The following is a 17,958-nucleotide window of genomic DNA, read 5'->3' on the forward strand; positions in this document are numbered from 1 at the left end:
ACTATTCCTGATCATGTCAAACCTCTCCAAATGCTCGTAAATCTTGTCCCTCAGAAGCCTCTCCATCAGCTTACCAACCACTGAGGTCAGACTCACCGGTCGGTAATTTCCCGGGCTATCTCTGTTCCCTTTCTTGAAAATAGGGACTACATCCGCAATCCTCCAATCTTCCGGAACCTCTCCCGTCTCCATTGACGACGCAAAGATCATCGCCAGGGGCTCTGCAATCACTTCCCTCGCCTCCCACAGTATCCTGGGGTATATCCCATCTGGTCCCGGCGACTTATCTATCTTGATAGAATTCAAAAGTTCTAACACATCCTCCATCTTAATATCCACAAACTCAATCTTTTCCATCTGCTGCAAATCCGTAGCAAAAATCTCCCAGATCAGCTTCCACCGTGAATACTGAGGCAAAGTACTCATTGAGCACCTCTGCCATTTCTTCTGGTTCCACACAGACCTTTCCCCCTTCACCTTTTATAGGTCCTATCCCTTCTCTTCTCATCCTTTTACCTTTCACATATTTATAGAAGGCCTTGGGATTCTCCTTAATCTTACCCGCCAAGGTCTTCTCATGACCCCTTCTGGCTCTCCTAATTTCCCTTTTAAGCTCCTTTCTACAGTCCTTATACTCCTCAAGATCCTTAACCTCTCCTAGTTCCCTGAACCTTTTGTACACCTTCCCTTTCCTCCTGACTAGGTTCAACACAGCCTTCGTGCACCACGGTTCCCGCGACCTACCAAAACCCCCTTGTCTCATCGGAACGTTGTCATGCATAGCTCCAGACAAACATTCCTTGAATATCCGCCACCTTCCTTCGGTACTTTTCCCTAAGAACGCCTCCTTCCAGTCCCTTACTCCAGACAAACACCTTCCTAGCCTGCCTGATCCTATCTCGTTCCAATGCAATTGTGAAGGAGATAGAATTATGGTCACCATTCCCAAGATGCTCTCCTACCGAGAGATCCATCACCTGCCCTGGTTCATTCGCCAGTACCAGGTCAAGTACAGCCTCTCCCCTCGTAGGCTTATCCACATACTGTGTCAGGAAACCTTCCTGAACACACCTAACAAACTCCTCCCCATCCAAACCCCTTACCCTAGGGATATTCCAGTCGATGTTTGGGAAATTGAAATCTCCCATCACGACAACTCTGTTATTAATACATCTCTCCAGAATCTGTTTCCCTATCTGCGCTTCAACTTCCCTGTCACTATTGGGCGGCCTATAGAATACACCCAGCAAAGTTTTCGACCCTTTGCTGTTTGTAACTTCCACCCACAGAGACTCTGTAGATAGTCCCTCCACGGCATCCTCTTTCTCTGCAGCCATGACACTGTCCCTGATCAACAGTGCCACTCCACCACCTCTTCTGCCATCCTCCCTGTCCTTCCTGAAGCATCTGAAACCTGGCACCTGAAGTACCCAGTCCTGTCCCTGAGACATCCAAGTCTCCGTAATGGCCACCACATCACTATCCCAAGCAGCAATCCACGCCCTAAGCTCATCTACCTTATTCACTACACTCCTTGCATTAAAATATATACACTTCAGCCCCTCAGTCTGGGCATTTCCCTTCTCCACCCCCTGTCTAACCTCCCCCCCATACTGCCTGCGGTCCTCCCCTACCTGGGAGCTAACCTCCTCCGTCCCAGTTTCCCCATCGCAATTCCCTCCCCCCATCCTTTCTAGTTTAAAGTCCCCCCGGTAGCCTTAGCCAGTCTTCCTGCCAAGATATTAGTCCCCCTGGGATTTAAGTGCCACCCATCCTTGCTGTACAGGTCCCACCTATCCCTAAAGAGGTCCCAGTGATCTAGGAACCGAAATCCCTGCCCTCTACACCAGTCCCTCAGCCACGCATTCAGCCTCCACCTCATTTCATTTCTTCCCTCATTCTCCCGTGGCACAGGCAGCAATCCTGAGATTACTACCTTCGCTTTTCTCTTCCTCAGCTGCCTACCCAGTTCTCTATAGTCCCTTTTCACGAGTCTTGTCTGCTTTTTCACCTTAACTTTGGACGGTGGCTTTGCATTTCAAATAGTTTGTTCTGCCTCATTTCAAACTTCAAAATTTCCAATCAGTTGAATGTTTGAAAATCATAAAGGGGCAATGCAGTAAGACATTGGGTACAGGTGGCCTCCATTCAGGACAGGGGTCAAAGCTCACCAGATGGGATATTGCAGATAGGTTTTGCTCTAGAGAACACCATTGATCACTTCAATATCGTGCTCTACAGAAGAAGGCCGATGGGTCTGCACAGTGAAATGTTTATTGTACTGCAGGCCTAGATGTATTGTCAAGGAGTATGGAAGACTTCACACCAACCTGACAAAGGAACATGCACAAAGTGCAGCCCATCCAGTCCAGTATGGAAGGGATGGCTAAATCTATTAGAATACTTTTGTCCCAGCTATAATGCTGTGCTTGATGATTGATGTCTCAGTTTCCATTGCAACACAAGCAGAAGCCACGCAATTTCTGAGTGCTGCAGTGGAAGCTCAGACTGAGGTCTTGCAAGGCCACCTTGCTGCCATACAAGCTGAAGTTGCTGCCATCATGGCTACAGATCCCAGTGTTCAAAGTGACTTGAACAATGTTGAGTAATTTCTGCTGCAATAGATTGCGAAGCTTACTGAGGCACTGCCTTGATTCAGTGCAATGCCTTGCTGGAACACAAATCTGTTGTCCTCTCTTAAGATGTCAATGTTGGGCCTCCAACCGCTGCCCCTCCAGCAATATTCAACCACTGCCACTCCAGCAGTATTCATGCTACGAGCCAGCCTGCCAGCACTGACCTGCTGCCCAAGCCAAGATAGTGCAATTCAACAGTGGGTCCTCTAGGCTCTGCCTGCTTCTCTCTGGCAAGAGAAAATGGAGCGTATGTCAGCTCTCTTATGATGCAGAGCTTCAGTAACTTCTCTTGTGCAACAATGGGTTGTGAACTGGGAGATGTTGCCATTACCCACCTGCTCCAGTCTGAATAAATATTTACAATCATAACCTTCACCAACTTTGGCAATGCCATCCTACTCTGCTCTGAGGCTCACTTTCAATTCCCAACCATCTAATCTTTGGCCTACAATCCATCAGGACATTTCTGCAGCTACTGATTTGCTGTCATCCTCTACATTATCTTGGCCCCACTAAAATCATAACTCTCACTCACTCTAGTCATTCCTTGATGTACACCTCCAACTTTGATTCCTAAAGTCTAAGGAATGCAGATTTGACTGTCTGTTATGGACAACTGTTTTATCTCTCTGGATCACAAAGAGTAATTCCATCCCTAAAACTGCCCGCTATTCAAAGTTTCTCCAAGCAAACAGAACAGTCAGCTTCTCTACTCCACGATGAACGTTTATCTTAAACCACTCTACATGGCGCATTCTACCTCACTTCCAATAATAAGTGTGAACAGCTCATGCACGTGTCACAAAGTAGGTGACCATCTGTTCATAAGGTCAGTTACTTGCCTCTCTTCTCCTAATCCAATGGAACAAACTAACTTCACCTGAGGTTCCTCACACCTCAACCCCAAAACTCACATCTTTCTCTTGATTCTCTTCTATCTCCTTCATGTCCTCCCTGATCTCAAGTTCACAATGAAATCCACTTCTGGCTCTCTGGACCTTATTTCTACAAAGCTCCTGTATTAGCTGATATTGGAAACAGATTTCTCATCTGAATACTGTTCCTCTCACCATCAATCTGCCATCACCACCCATTCCCTCCATTCTTGCCAGCTACCAACCCATTTCCAAACTCCCTTTCCTCTCCTGTTGCCCCCCAAATCCATGCCCATTTGTCTTGGAGCTTCCTGGTTGCATCCCTCCAATCATTTTCCAACTCCCACCAAAGTAATGAAATGGCTCTTACTAAGATAAAAAAACTACATGCTAACTAACTGCGACAAAGGTCGCAGTTGGGGTGGCATGGTAGCACTGCTGCTTCACAGCTCCAGCGACCTGGGTTTGATTCCCGGCTCAGGTCACTGTCTATGTGGAGTTTGCACATTTTCCTTGTGTCTGCATGGGTTTCCTCCGGGTGCTCCAGTTTCCTCCAACAGCCCAAAGATGTGCAGGTTAGGTTGATTGGCCATGCTAAAATTGCCCCTTAGTGTCCTGGGATGTGTGGGTTAGAGGGATTAGTGGGTAAATATGTGGGGATATGGGGATAGGGCCTGGGTGGGATTGTGGTCAGTGCAGATTCGACGGGCTGAAGGGCCTGTTTCTGCACTGTAGGGTTCTAGGGTTCTATGTTCTAAGGTAAAATATCCCTCTTTATCCCTCACAATGTTCTGCTACCTTTGGCACATTAACCACAAAATACCACTCCAAAGTCTCTCCACTGGGTCTGTCCGTCAATCTGGGTGGAACTGCACTTGCGTGGTTCAATTCTTATCTGTTCACTTGTAGCCAGAGAATTACCTAAAATGGCTTCTCTTTGCTCACCCTCAATGATACCTCTGGTGTTCCCTAAGGATTCTATTCTTAGTCCGTCCTGTTTTTCACTAACGTGCTGTCACTTGGCAACATGAATAGAAAACACAGTGTCAGTTTTCATACGTATGCTGACAATACACAGCTCTACCTCACCCTAACCTCTTTTGACCCCTCTGCTGTCTTTAACTTGTCAGCCTGCTTGTTCAAACACCAGAATTAAATGAGCAGAAATTTCCTCCAACTAAACATTGGGAAAACTGGTCACTGGGTGCATTTATTCCAGCCTGCTGCGTGGTCGAAGATAACATGAGGCTTTTGCGGCAGGCGCAAACTGATCTCATCTTCCTTGCCCTGTTTTTCTAGTGTGATCGGCTTTGTGTCGATTTAACCATTAATGTCATGATTAGAGTTGGCACAGAGAGTGATTGGCAGGCTAGGGTTGAGGGACTGGCACAGGGAGCAATCAGTGGGGGGTACAGTAATGTCCAAGGAGGAGTGAGGAGGGATGGCAGGAGATCTTCCATTACACTGGGAGATCAGGGCGCCTGTGCAATGGTGCTCCAAACACTCTGCACCTGACTTCACAGGTGAGCTCAGGCTTCCCCTCCCCACCCTCCACATGAATAATAGAACAAGGCTCTTTTTTTGCATTGGATGCTGTAAGATTGTGACTTGCAGCTTGCTGAAAAAAAATCAGCAACACTCTTCCCCATTTTCTTGCTCATTCAGCCCTTTGAATTTATTTTGTAAGATCATGCCCACTATCTTGATTCATGGCACAAACTTAATTCTGCTGTTAGCAACTCCATCCCTATCCTACGCAACTGTCTTGAGGAGGCTGAATCAAACTGTTTGTAGTCTTGGTGTAATATTTAATCATGAGGTCAACTTTCAACAATACATCTACACCATCACTAAGACCACATATTTCCACCTCTATAATGTTCCCCACCTCCATCCTTTTCACCTGGTGCTGCTGAAACTCCCATCCATCAGTCACTTGACTGTTCAAATACCTTTCCGGCTGGTCTCCCTTGTTCTACCTTCTGCAAACTTGAGGTCATTCAAAATTCTGCAGCCTGTGACCTAACTTGCTAGTTCCCGCTCAGGCATCCAGCCTATGCTTGTTAACCTACAGTCGCCCCAGGTAATGCAACGTCTCAATTTTAAAATTTTCATCCTTGTTTTCAATTTCCTTCAGGGTTTGCCCCTTCATATCTTGTAATCCCCTCCATCCTTAAAATTGATGCACACTGCTAATTCCAGTCTCGTCAGCATCCTCAAATTCATTGACCTCCGCATTGGTGGCCATGTCTCTGTTCTCCCTTTAAGAAGCTCCTTAAAATCTAATTTTAGGAACCTTAGGCCATCTGAATCTCCAATGCTACTCAGTGTTAAATTGTGTTTCATAATGACTGTATAGTGCCATGGGATGTTTTACTAAATTAGTAAGCTGTTGTTAAAGTTTAGGAAGGAAAATTGCTCACTAAACACCCTGTGTAGATATGGCTTTTGACTGAGAGCACATGTTGATCTCCTCTTCCTTCCTCTTCCAGCAGTTGGTCCTGTTCCATGTCATCTTTGCTTCTTCTCTCTGTCACACTGCTGTCTAGGGAGAGTGTATCCTCCTGCTGCCACATCCCAATGGCTAGGAGCAAGTGGTTTCTGCAGAATCCTTGAATTTTGGACAAGGACACCTGCTGTATGACTTCCTGTAAACTTTAGCAATTGTAAAGAACTCTTCTAATGATCTCGTTCTGTGTCACAAATCTTTCTACATTTCTATTAAAACACAAATTCTTTTACAAAATCATAGCAAGAGACAGTAAGTAACAGTCAGCTGACATGATGCTCCCTTTAAATAGTGTAGGATTAGGGGACCCTTCCTGCTGCTAAACATGTGTCCAGCTGTGCTTGTTTCAGGGATGATGTCAGCTGAGTTTTGAGCTCCAAAATAGCAGCACTGGTATCAAGTCAAAATTATACACTGATTGATAAGTTGCATATTAGGTTTACTTCAAGCAGCTGGCCCATCGACATCTGCATCAACACTCCTCCTGTTATGACATTCAGTGTGGACAACACCAGAAATGTCCTCAAAAACGCACTACTACTGCTGAAATCTGGGGCTTGAGTATTTATTTGGTGGTTCCATTAGCTTGTTATGTGGATCAAATGGCCATACAGAATTACAGAACTCACACCCACACACAATCTGTATCTTGTTACTCTTCTGCCAGCATTTTTATTTCAGCAAAAAGGAAGGCAGCAGACTTTTCTATTATTACTGTCAGCAATGTACACCATCTGCAATATCAGCTTTTCTTTCATAAACTAAAGTATTCCCTATTTCCTGACATTATTTTGAATCTGTTGCCAAGTCTAGGGGATTAAAGTATAGCTGATGAGAATGAGAAATGGAACTAAATGTAAGTCATTAAAGGGCGGCACAGTGGCACAGTAGTTCGCCCTACTGCTGCACAGTGCCAGGGACCCAGGTTTGATTCCTGGCTTCTGTCACTGTCTGCGCGGAGTCTGCATTCTCCATGTCTGCGTGGGTTTCCTCGGGGTGCTCCAGTTTCCTTCCACAGTCTGAAAGACATGCTGGTTAGGTGCACTGGCCATGATAAGTTCTCCCTCAGGATATCTGAACATGTGGCGACGAGGGGATTTTCACGGTAACTTCATTGCAGTGTTTACTTGTGACTAATAATAAATAAATCATTAGACAGTAGGCTATTTGTAATGAACCCAAGGAAGGATCACAACATATGCTTATTTTAAGGTTTCTTCAATTATTTCCAATAACATACCTATGACGTAATACTTGCATCACGGTACTTTTGGAATTGAACGTTGAATAAGATATAATGGAAGGGAATATAAAAGGACAAAATTAAGTATAAAAATTAAAAATAAAGCATTGGCACTTTAGAATTGCTAAGTTCCAGCATAATAAAGGGATGTTTGTCTCCAAAAGACAAGTCACCAGTTTCAAGTTTCTGAGCAGTCGTTTCAATTTGACTACAAGTCTCCCCAGTTCTTGGTCAGATGGGATAGATTGTAGAAATGAGTTCTTCTGCAGAAACAGCAAAAATTGACAAATATACCTCATCTTGCATCTAGTCAATCAAACACAATATAATAACACTACAAGCTGGACAACATTATGTTTCTTCCTGGAAGGAGTTACATGGGAGAAACAAAGGGGTAAAATGACTAGAATCAGGTGGTGAGCCAAAGGATTTCTATAGAGGTTCTATATTTGCTGGCAGAATACTCTGCTGAGTCTCACTGTGTCATGTTGTCCACTGGCTAATTCTCAGTATGGGTCCCACACCGTTCTTTCACCAACCTGTTCATACCAGGAAGGTTACCCCAGAAGTAACGGGCTCGATGGGCAGCAGAGACTTCCTTGGCATCTATCATCACAGGATTACACTGGCAAAAAAAAGAGGGGAGGATGAGTTTATTAATTTCATGAATCTGGATTATGATATTATATTTTGAATTGAATCTTCTGTCATGCTACTCCCCTAGCCCAACTCCCCAATCATCTGCTTTAAAATTATCAAGGACATGGATCAATTTGTGCATTGTGATTTGTCAGTTGGAATGTAATGAGAATGCTGGCATGCTGTCCCCGTGACTTTCAATCCATCACAAGATGCATGCACCTGCATTCCCAACTAACACCCCTTGCTGACAAAGGTCAATGCCAGAAGTGTGAATTTACAACATTATCCCTTGACAGAAATGTTCTTATTTTGTGGCTAAGTATCAACTCAGGCAGAAGAGAGTTGTAGCTTGCCATTTTCATTGCTGGCTTTTCCTGTCATGTAATGCAGTGGCTATTGATGGAAATGGAATCACAATCTTGAAACAATGCTTAGTGAATATTAATGAGTGCATATCAAAAGGAGAAAGTTGTTTAGTTGCCCACTACAATTCATGACTGTTTGTGTGACAGGGCTGCAGAGCTTAGATCTGGTCCACTGTTTGTGTGATTGCTTAGCTCTGTCTAGCACATGTTGCTGCCACTGCTTGGCATGCAAGTTATCCTGTATGATCCAATTCCAATATAAATAAAACTTGGCAAAATGAGGGCAGTTTTATTCCCTATCTAATGATACATAAAGAAATCATCTAAGAAACACGAATCCATCTAATTAGACACATTCTCAGAGGCTCTTTTGCAGAGTTGGTGCAGACTCAATTTGCTGAATGACCTCCTTCTGCACTGTAGGGATTCTTTGGCTATATGGTATTTCTTTTTCTACGCCCATAGATCATTCCAGCTATTATTTGCTTGATCGGTTTTTTTGATTCTTGTTTTCCTTTGGTGATTTTTGACTTCAGAAAGATAAGGAAACTGATTTCAATTCCTCACACATCTTAGATCATCATGAGATCACAGTTAGAATGTATCCATTCTGATTGGAACAGAATGCGAGCAATGGAATGCTGGCAATGGAAAAAGACTTGAGATTTGACAAAATATATTTAGAAATGAATAATATCATTCCTTCTATTTGCATAAAGCACAGATAATAAATCATATCCACTCTTTCTGCCTCTGATTTGTCTCTTCAATGTCTTTCTATAGGACGATACAATTGCTAAGAAGGTGAGAAGCTGGGACACTCCCTTAACTCTGTAATGCAGCATCATATGCAAGATACCCAAGAGAGACTAGATCTCCAACCTTATCATTGTGCATTTATAATGAATGATTTGCAATATAATCCAGATCCATTGGCATGAAAATTATGAAAGCCATGGACTAGAAATGTCGCAAATTGACTTTTTGATAGAAATTCTGATTTGATGATTTGTTATGTATTTTTTCAGGACTGTGGGGGTAGTGTTTAGGGAAATAGCATTTCTGTTTAGACCTCTTGCTTTGAAGAAACTTACCTCTAGAAAACGGGAGATGTCCCTCTTGTCACTGACTCCCATTGCCACCACATTTTCAAACAGCCAGAAGAACGGCCTATTGTCTCCTTCTTTCGGCCTAGTTTCATGGAGAAGACGGTAGAATTCAAAAAACAGGCGGCCTGTGCCCTCTGTAAAATATACAGGATATAACAGAGTGAAAGCTATCCTTCTGGACACCTGGATAAGACCCAAACACAGGCACAGTAAGCATGATGCACAATTAACAATCTCAACTGCATCCAACACAGGCAGGACACAACCTCTGCGCTGACTTCTCATTTAAATGACTTCTGTCTGCAGCCAGCACTGAACGCACTGTTGAATGCAAACAATTGTGAGAGACCAGCACCACTTAAAACAATCCCACACTGATAGCCGCAAAAGAGCTCATGAGTACAGGAACACTGAATGGTGGAATGACTAACAATGGCAGTGAGCAGACTCCAAGATTTTCTACGCTATACTAGAGGCCTTGGTTGAAGAGATGCAGATACCATTAGAGGACATGAGGTGTTATATATCCACAGGAGGTCGGAAGGATCTCTGGACATACTCGTAGATGGCAGTAGGAGCAGGTAACTGCGGTGGTCAATGCCATGATCCAGCTTCGAGGACCTTGATTCAGTGCTGTTAAAAGTTCATTGACCAAACACCTGTCGTCAAGGTTGGTGAATATATCATCTAATGCACTGTGCATTTCGACTCCACACTGCTCAATGCACCACCACATCCCCATCACTAATCTTTCAACAATTTCTATCATTCACAACTCAACTCAAACTTAACATTCACATGTTTTATCTCATCCTCACACACTTAGGGCCCTATTTTACCATTTTCATTCTAAGTGCTGGGTGGTCTTGAAACTGGGAGTGTTTTAGATCTGACTTTTAGACCCGTTCTCAGGCGCCTCCATACGCACTATGCCTGAAAAAATAGCAGCGATTCTAAATGGTGCTATAGAAGCGAATGGGCACGGCTTAATGTGCCCAAAATGCTGCAGCTCCAATCGGCGCCTCCAATTGTGCATGTGCAGTAAAAAGGATAGAAAAATGCTCCCCTACCACATATCTCCCAGGCCGGATAATGCCTCCCCCTGGGCTCCACTGACACTGCCCCACTCCCACAACATTAATGAACCCCTAATCCCCCCACTTCCCTGCTACCCTGATCAATTGCAGCCCTCTGCCCCCTTCCCCACCCATTACATCCAAAGTGACAGCGGACCCCGCTTCCCCCTCACTCAGAGGCAGAGTGGCAGTGGACACCCCCCAACTACCCCACTGATCTGAGTGGGGCCATCTAAGCTTGGAACTTACCTCCTCAGAAGCTGGAGTGCCGAATCACACCTTTGCAGATCATGTCTGTTTTGTGCTGAATCTGGATGAGTGAACACCAGTGGTAAAGGGGGAAATGCTGCTAAGTTTGGATATGCAGTCCATTAAGTCAATTTAATGCATGCAAATATATTTAAATGGCCATCGTGCCCATTTCGGGTGCTCGCCTGACAGTGGCCATTTTCAGCCTTTGGTAAAGGGGGAACTAGCGTGGTGGTGGGTGTGGACATCCTACTTGCCTCACGCCCAACTTTACCAAGTTTTTGTGCCTGAAAACAGGCGCAACTTGATGATAAATTCGGGACCTTAATTACTGCAATTCTCATTCACAAAGCATAGATTGCATGCACTTCCAGCTATTCACACAAGACAGCCACTTCACCCAAACTGATGCTACAGGAGCTAACTGGCAGGGTCAATCGAACCTGCATGTCCCTACAGCAATGGAAAATTCAGTCCTCCCCATCACTGGAGCACCATGTGTAAAGATGATATTGGTATCCTCACAACTAATCCTTTTTCTCACAGGCCATTCATTTCTCCTCATCCCACAGTCATTCCTGGTTTACAAGCTGCTGATGGTGAGAAAGATTTATCTCTTGTTTCCCCCACCATATCCCATCCCTGCACCACAACCCTATCCTTGTGACCTGCTCCCTTCAGATACCAAGAACTACAATATGGCCAGGAGATGGTGGAAGGGAAAGAGGTGGAAGTGCAGGAGACAGTGATGAGGAAGAAACAACACTGTTCGTTTTCGCACTTGCAACCAACAGTTCTAATACTGATATTGTGTTTACTTTAGAGGACAGTTTATTAGCGGGATCTGTACATGGACAGACATTGCGTATAATAACTCTGTAGCCAGGGAAGGGAACAAAGTTTGTGCTGAAGCCAACTTGCTGGATGCAAGTTTTCACATTTCTGCTGCAGAAGACTCAGAACAGCACTTCAATGGCCCTGCCTACAGAAGAATGCTGATGGGTGCGCACAATGAAATGCTTGATGCATTGGCAATCCTGCCAGACAGCCAGCTGTCACCATCAGGGAGCATGGAGCAGTCTGGCTTCAATTTGGTAGAGGACTTTAAGCAGAGCTGGGAGCCCATCCTTTACCACATGGAAGTGATTTGTAAATCCATGATCGCTATCTGTAAGCCAAAACATTACGCATTATCTGAATGCTGGCATCTCAGCTTCCATTGCAGTGCAAAGAGAAACCACTCTAAACCTGGCTACTACAGTGGAAGCTCAGACTCAAGTTAGGCAAATTCAGACTGCTGCCATGCAAAGGGGTTTTAAGGGTGACGCAGCAGTTCAGTAATCTGTCTTGCAATGCATTGCCAGCATTATTGAAACGCTCCATCAAGGGAGTGGCAGTGGCACCATGGTACACAAAGCAGATATTCTTTCCAAAGATGACAGAATCTAGTGTCCCAAACCTGCCACTCCACCTTCTTGTTGAAACATAATGGTTGCCTTCTGCCATCTTCCCCACTCTTGCTCCTGCTGATTCTCAGTTGGGCAGGAGACAGTGTTGTACCCTATGCTGAGGTTGTTCAGGATGTAGCAGATCACAACAAGTTGTGACATTCACTCTGTTGAGACCAGCAGAGCTCCTCCAAACCAGTGAGCAGAAGTGTTATTTAAGTACCTCAATAGTCTTCTCGCTGATATTTGGTGTGGCAGCATTGCTCCTGAAATTGGCACGCACACCATTAGCATTAGCATGTGGTTAGCGAATATCCCTTGTTGCCCAATTCCTCCCCCTTCGCCGTGGTTTATTGTTTATTGTGGTGACTCATATGCAGATGGCACAATGGACTGTGCATTAATCTGTGTGAATTGCACAGCATGATTGTACATCAACTAGACACTGAGGGGTTGGAATCCTTTCCAGTTGCTGTACATCTCAGAGTTGACATGCATCACCTGCAAAACACTGTGTGTCAATGGGTGGTAACCTGCACCATGGGGAATCCTTTAATCCTCACAAAGCTGCATCCTACATTTGTTTGCTCGCTTCTGACAAGAAAGAATAAAGTGTATGCAATTCTCTTCGAATACAAAGCCTCTGAGACTTCCCTTATGCAACAGTAAACATCAATCATGTTGCAAGAATCTCCAGCCTGGGTACAGCCAGATGTATAGAATTTAACTACCACAGTCATCTTTATACCCACTGCTACTGGGGTCCTCATTCTGCTCAGCCTCTCCCATAAATAGCACTGCTGGGGATTCCATTCCACTGCTGTGTTGCAAAATTAAAGTTAGTTGGACTGTTCAGGTCAAAAATGGCAGTGAAATCAGCAACAGATGCTGACTTTGGTCATGATCTGCCTACTTCTGGTGCGTATTCTCTGCATGTACTAATGCCATCACCAAAACAGTGTCTGATAAGGCCAGCACCTAAAGTTTGCAAGGGTGTTGCTTTGGACCTAAAATAGCAGTTGTCTGTTTAAGCTTGTCCCCTTTAGCTGATGATACAAGAACTGGGGGCATTTAAGATTTAGGGCAAGTCATACAGAGCGGATGTGAGGAAGACTCAAATCAGTGAATGGTACTGATGGGAACTTGCTGTATGTGAGGGCGATGCAAGCAAAGACTGTCAGGGTTTCAGCCGGAAACTGGATGGGCACGTGAAAGTATTAAAGGTGGGGGACTCTGAAATGGGGCTGACACAGGACTGCTCCACAGGGAACCAGCATAGATCTGATGGATCAAATGGCCTCCTTCTGTACTGCAATGACTCTATAATTACTCAGTCAAATTGGTAACTATTATACTATTATACTAGTGGGTTAAATAACAAAAAACTTTGTTACTACAGTTTGGAGTCTATAGTTCGACAAAACAACTGACTTTGTTAGAGTGTTAGAATGTAACCAGTGAGAACATTGGATCTGTTGTAATGTGACCAATGGTAACATGTTGTAAGGGTCAGCTGACCCAGTAAACCATGTAACCAATGACAGAATGATGTAATGAACAACTAACAAGTTGATTCAGTATAAATAAGAACCTGTAGGGAATTGTTAAATTGCTTGGAATGGTCCAGGGTGAGGTCTCAAGTTTGGAATAATGAAGATTCTTTATTAAATGTTTTCTTTGATTTATGAGTTGGAATAAGTTTTGTGATATTTTTATTGTCTACACCGGAAGAGTTCCTTCTAGATGAACAGCTTAGGGCTGGTTCTGAAGGCCTGGTTCTGTGATTATATTTTAAAAAGGCTCTGTTCCTTAGAATTTTGCAATTATTTAAATGTAACTTTGGCCAGTTGGGTTTCCTAGAGTCCAGTAAATCATCAGTGAAAGGGACGCAGGAGCAGCTAAATGATGCAGTTCAGTGCTTTTCAAAGCACTGCTTATATGCCAGGAGTAGCAGGAATGATAACCCTGGGATTTTCAATCAATCTTCCTGCCGTAGTCAACACCCAACAAAGCTCCAATCCCATTATCCCTACTGGTCCACCCCTCTGGATTGCTGCTTTGAACATCTCCATCCCAGCCCCACAGTCTCTCCCAGTTCTTTGACTCTTCCTAATTGTTTGATCCACTTCCCAGCAACACTGTAATCACTCCTTGCAACTCTTTTACTCCCAAATCTAATTCTCTACTTTGGCTCCAAATGTTGTCTAGTTGCTGGAGCTTCTCCTGATTTCCCATCCAACACTCACTCTGCAGTCACTCCAATTATCCCCCTCTCTCCGTGTTGCTAGTCCAATTCCCTCTCTACCAATCCCACCATAAAACCTGGATGCCAGAGGCTGCTGGTTGCACACATCTGCTGTGGGCTTTCCTGCCTGGAAGCCAGTCAGCTTGTGAATTGAGCTGGGAAACTGAGTAAAGCACTGATGCTGAGCTCCTGCTGTTCAGTTGGTAGGACCTTCATGTTCCCAGTATTTCTGAGATTCTCCCCTCAACCCAAACACAAGTGCCCCTCCTCCCCTCCCCATAGGGGCCAAAGTTTCAATTGCAGTTGCTAGTTCAAATTCTATTGTCAAATTTGGCACAGAGGTCATGGAGAATTTTGGCCAGATGATAAAAGGTTGAACACTGTGTGAAATGTCTGGGCTTCAGCAAAAAGATCCCCACTGAAACCTGTCACCTGCGGCATCCATAACTGCAGCATCAGGGCAAGCACTGCTTGAGTATGGTTGGGAACATTTATCTGTTCAGTTCCATGAGACTGGAGCTGGAGACTTTTGTAACATCCTGCATTGTTGTGTAAAATAATTCACTGACACTCTATTCAAAAAGAGCAGATATGTGGTTTCACAAGGTTTGCTGGCTTTCCATGGTGCAGGTTGAATTTGAACGCAGACACTGCATGTCATCTCTCAGACGCATCAGAACCGAAAGGACTTCCACTCCCTCAATATCCAGCTGCTGCGTGACCATATGCAGCAAATCATGCAAGTCAATGTCCAGTATCCTGGTAGCAATCATCATATCTTCACTCTGAGGAAGTCCAGTGTGTCAGCTACAATTTTAGCCAACATGGCGCTACTACTGGTTGGCAACGGCTATCCACTGACAACATGGCTCGTGATTATTGTGCATAAGCCACACTTCCCAGGTAGCATGCATTCAATGAAAGCTGTGCTACCACACAAAATAAGATAGAGAAGAGTACTCAGGCACTGCCTTGGCCACTCTGGAGGAGCCTCACAATGCTCAGTATCAAGATTTATAGCATCAACTATATGCGACACAAACTTGGTCATCATGAGAGACCAGCCTTTGCATTTGCTATTACAGGTTGACAAGGAAGGATGCTTCCTGTAAACAGCTTCCTAAGTTGTGGTATCAATGAATTTTATTGCAATTCCCCATTCACCATCAGTCCCATGGTTTACCTTCCCTACGTTAATGACTAACTATCAGAGTGTCCACTTCACCACACTGCATAAAATAAACATTCCAAACTAAATTTGCAAATGAAAGCATGGTGCATGGCATGTAAACGGCAAATAAACACCGTTGTGCATAACCTTAATGCCTGTTTTCCATGTGCCATGTCCATCACTCTAGTGCAGTGCTATCCCAGCAGCTACCTCATGTCTGGTGGATGCTACCTCATGTCAGTAGGAGAGAGGGCAGATGGATGTGGAAGATCACCTTGAGCAGCTCTGGACCTAGAAGGCCATTTATTAGACTATGACATCTTAGCTTATGCAGCAGCAGCCTGGGTTGGCTGGTTGACAGAGAACAGTCAGAGCTCTGGTCTTGTGGCAGTGGTGGAAGGTAGGATGTTGTCCTCCTGATAAAGGACAGCAGGGTGATGATACTCCATTGAGCCACTACCCTAACTGGGAGTGATATTTCAGCTATCCGAGCAATCTGTTACAGGTCAAACTGCTAGGTCCCTGTCACCATTGCAATCCACAGCCATGGTAGCAGCCGCCTGAGCTTGCATACCTTTAGTCTGGGCTTCCACTGCAGTACTCAGACTTTGGGTGGCTGCTGTTTGACGCAATGGAACCAGAGAAATTGGCCATCAAGTGCTGCATCACGAATGGTTCCACCAATGCAGTAATTCAGTTGACCACCACTTTCATGCCAGAATGGTTGGGCTCCAAGCTCTGCCCAAGTTGGGCCAGTTTTATCCATACTCCTTCATATTACATGCAGACTTTTAAACAAGCTTTCCAGTTCACTGAGCCTTTCATTGTGCACACTCATTAGCCTTCTTCTGCAGATGATCCCATCGAAATGCTCAACTGACTCCTCTGCCGCAGAATTCATTTCCAATCACCCCTCTGGTGTGCTAACACCTGCTCTATCCTCCAGGCCCTGGCTGTAGGCCACTGTGTCTGACTAGGTGCATATATCTCCTCTAAATTCGTATCTGACTGGTGGATGCAAATGTAACATTTCTCATCATCGTCGTCGTTTAGTGTTTCCATCTGCTATTGGCTAGGCTTTAGTTCCTATGTATCTTGAAGCGGTTCCCACCACAATGTGAGTGTGTGGTGAGGAAGGAAGAAAAACGTTAATGACTAAACCATCTGCAGCTTCTAAATTAGAAGAGACTGTGAGTTGATGGAGAAGTTAGGGAAAGGTGAGGAGGTGGATTTTGTCATCTTCGATTGTTTCAGTTCTGCCATTGATCAAGGCTTCAATAATGGCCATTCTAATGATGGCGAACACCACCCCCTCCACTTCTGTAAGGGCATGCAGCCTTCCCTGTCCACTGAAAGTTTAGACCTTTTGCATACTGCACCCAGTTATTTACCATCTTGTCCTGCAAGAGGGAGGGAAATGAGTCAGTGTGTGCTGTGTGATTTGTTTGGATGGTGTGATGGTTATGGTTGAAAGCTGACAGCGTGTGCAAGCCGTGAGATATGGATGTGGAGGTTTTGTTAATGTTAAGTGTGCGAGGGCAAGAAAAACATCAGGCATGAGTTACAGTTGATAGAAATTGTTGGTAGGTGAATGCTGGGGTTAGGTGATTTGAGAAGTATCTGAGATCAGTGATGCAGTTGATGTGATATTTGAAGATGCGTCCACTTGCCTTGATTTCTCACTTAAAGTCATTATACATCTTGTGGTACTGCATCTTGACCCCTGGTATTGATTGCTACAGCTATCTGGTTCCACCATTTGTTGAAATTCTGTTCTGAAGATCCTCTGGCTCCCTCTGATAAAGCACATCTCTCCTCCAATATACAATTTCGACTAAGGCCTCCAGTGCAGCATCAGAATCCTTGGATTCAGCTGTCTGGCATGTTGTGTCATTTGTCTATCCTTCCCAGGTCAGAATCAATTACAGAACATTTTCCAGCTCCTGCTCCATCACAATGGTCATGTTCCAGTCCATGTTAAGAGTTTCAGACTGTAATTAAGTAGAACAGACTACCTTTAACTGGTGCTCGCCTTTCACAATGTTAATCACAATGAGGTGTGCAGCCATTCAACAAAGTGGTTAGCACTGGCTAAATGCTGAAATTACGGCAAACAGTAAGAAGGTGGCATGCTGCCTGCATTGGAAGCAAAGCACATAATTCAATACCCATTTGCAGTCCCCACCCCCCCTATTCAACAGGCTACTAAATTTAGCCCCCAGTAATTAAGACCAGGATTACTATATAAATAGTAGATTTATCCAAATTGAAAGCATGTGATTTATCATTGTGCTTTCTGAAATCTTCAGCTCAGAAAATTCTTTGCCGCTATTTTTTATCTGAAATAAGCAAGATGCTAACAGTATTCTGGGTCATTATTGTGTCTGTAT

General features: G+C 44.4%; 1 protein-coding gene across 11 annotated transcripts in view; it reads right to left on the reverse strand.

Moving 5' to 3' along the window:
• LOC145344930 (DNA (cytosine-5)-methyltransferase 3A-like) overlaps window positions 1–17,958 on the reverse strand; it is a 505,928-nt gene that overhangs the window by 55,317 nt on the left and 432,653 nt on the right. For all 11 annotated transcript variants that reach the window (XR_013887006.1, XR_013887007.1, XM_080192264.1 and 8 more), the window contains 2 exons: window positions 9,365–9,513; window positions 7,803–7,888 (listed from right to left, as the gene is read on the reverse strand). Coding sequence is in view for 9 of the 11 variants with exons in the window: in XM_080192264.1 (XP_080048390.1) it covers window positions 7,803–7,888; window positions 9,365–9,513 (235 nt within the window). In the remaining 2 variants the exon portion in view is untranslated. The remainder of the gene's footprint in view (window positions 1–7,802; window positions 7,889–9,364; window positions 9,514–17,958) is intronic.

Source organism: Carcharhinus amblyrhynchos, chromosome 7, assembly GCF_965287045.1.
Source record: "Carcharhinus amblyrhynchos chromosome 7, sCarAmb.v2.hapA, whole genome shotgun sequence".
Classification (NCBI taxonomy): Eukaryota; Metazoa; Chordata; class Chondrichthyes; order Carcharhiniformes; family Carcharhinidae; genus Carcharhinus; species Carcharhinus amblyrhynchos.